The sequence below is a fragment of the Fulmarus glacialis genome, unplaced genomic scaffold (assembly GCF_000690835.1).
Source record: "Fulmarus glacialis isolate BGI_N327 unplaced genomic scaffold, ASM69083v1 scaffold20975, whole genome shotgun sequence".
Lineage (NCBI taxonomy): Eukaryota > Metazoa > Chordata > Aves > Procellariiformes > Procellariidae > Fulmarus > Fulmarus glacialis.
In genome coordinates this window covers 371-2,150 of record NW_009211420.1, presented here as the reverse complement: position 1 = coordinate 2,150, position 1,780 = coordinate 371, and the positions used below count along the sequence as shown (strand labels likewise).

The 1,780-nt window shown below is 61.7% G+C and overlaps 1 protein-coding gene across 1 annotated transcript in view; it reads right to left on the bottom strand.

Annotated features, from left to right (window-relative positions):
• Positions 1-1,775, bottom strand: part of RILP (Rab interacting lysosomal protein) — a gene marked incomplete at both ends in the record, with an annotated part of 2,685 nt that extends 910 nt beyond the window's left edge. The window contains 4 exons of the mRNA XM_009577540.1: positions 437-559; positions 708-917; positions 1,308-1,534; positions 1,737-1,775. Of these exons, the coding sequence (XP_009575835.1) occupies positions 437-559; positions 708-917; positions 1,308-1,534; positions 1,737-1,775 (599 nt within the window). The remainder of the gene's footprint in view (positions 1-436; positions 560-707; positions 918-1,307; positions 1,535-1,736) is intronic.
• Positions 1,776-1,780: the final 5 nt, after the last annotated feature.

Genomic DNA, 1,780 nt, shown 5'->3' with positions numbered 1-1,780 from the left:
GTCTTGCAGAGCCTCCAGGGAACATCTCTACTGTCATCTTCAAAGGCTCTCCGCTAGACAGCCTCCAACCGTACAGCGCAAGGACCAGCCCGCCTCGTCCAGTGGTCCCAGTGCCACCACCTCGCTTCCCTTTTGCCACATCCACGCAGGGACGAGTGGCGTTTGGCCAGGCCATGTGTGACTGGTGACAGGGACACGCGAGTGGCAGCAGAGAAGAGCCCAGCCCCTGCGGCGCTCCCAGGGCTAAGCCAGAGCAAGACATCCACTGCAGACAATAAACCTTTGATCTCTGGAAGGAGGCAGGGAGGAGGCAGCTCTTCGCCTGGGGGAGTTCCCTTCCAGGGCGTCACACCACACGAAAACACTGGAGCCTGCCAGCCAGCATCCACCCTGCACGGGAGGTTCCCCGTCCTCCCTCTCGGTGAGCAGGACTCACCTGCTCGCCGACTCCTCCGCCGTTCCCAGCATTTTGGCTCTGATTTTTTTTCTCTGTCTTTTGATAGTCGACTTCATCGCATCCAAGAAGAAGCTGGGCACTCTCTCTTCGTTCAGCAGCTCCCTGGCAAAAAGCAGCCAGCTGGTTAACCGAGCGCTGGGCAAAGAAATCCGCCCTGACTGCGCCAGGAGCAGCCTCTGACGGGCCCCAGGTGGCTGCAGGGACAGGAGGGACCCAGCTCGCTGCCCCATGCCGCCGCAGCAGGACTCACCGCTGGTAATAGGCCAGCTCCTCCTGCACCAAGAACAGGTTGGTCTTGAGCTCGTTCCGCTCTTGCAGGATCTGCTGCAGCTCTTCCTTGGAGAAGCAGCAGTAAGCAGGGCTCCTGCCTGCGTCCGCGTCCTGGGGCTGCGGCTCCTCCGCAGGTGACAGCGCTCCTTCCTGCCGGGACAGAAAGAGAGTCAGCAGGCAAGCGGAGACCCTGAATCCCCCACCCAAAGGCTAGGTGCGACGTGCAGGCAGAGATGGGAAAGTCTCAGGAATGAGTTTGCTAGTCTGGAGCTGCTGCAGCCCTCCACGGACCACGGTGGCTCCCCAGCTCAGCCAGCACCCACCGCCCATCGCCACATGGGGCAAACCCTCCTCATCCTCTGAGTCCCACCTGGCTTTTCCTCCCATCACCTCGCCTCACTCATTCCTGCCTCCACCCCTACCAATTTTTAAGGACAAGGTGTTACCGGCATCACAGACGCAGCACTGTTCAATTTTCAGCAGTGGGGCTTACTCAAGTGGCTATGTCCTGCTGCCAGCCGGTGGGTCCGGGTATGCCAGGAGCCCCACACAGGGCCGGGAAGGTCGGGTCGGCATTAGCGACGCCTTGCAGCAGCAGGGCTGCGGGCTCGGACTCACCAGGCTGGGCTTTGGCTGGTGGATCTCAGCGATCCTGCTCCTCCTGCTCGTTTCCCTCTGGGTTTGCAGCATCATGGCCTCCAGGTCCGACTTTTTCTCCAGCGCGCTTTTGAGCTGAGCCTGCACCACGGCCACCTTGTGACGCAGGTCCTCGTTCATGGCCATGAAGCGATGCAGTTGCTCCTGGAGCTGGAAGGCCCAGGGCAGCAGAGAGTGAGGCACGGCGTCAGCTCTGGGCCCCCACCCAGGGACATCAGCGCACACAGAGCCATGGGAAAGGCATCTGCCCCAGCAGGCTCACCAGCCGTGACGACAGCCCCAGGGCGAGGTGACATGAAAGCAGGTCCCCAGGCCCTTCACACACCACACCCGTGAGCTCCCACACACTCACCGCCTCTGTGTCTCGGCTCTTGCAGACGATCTCGTGGGCCTGGG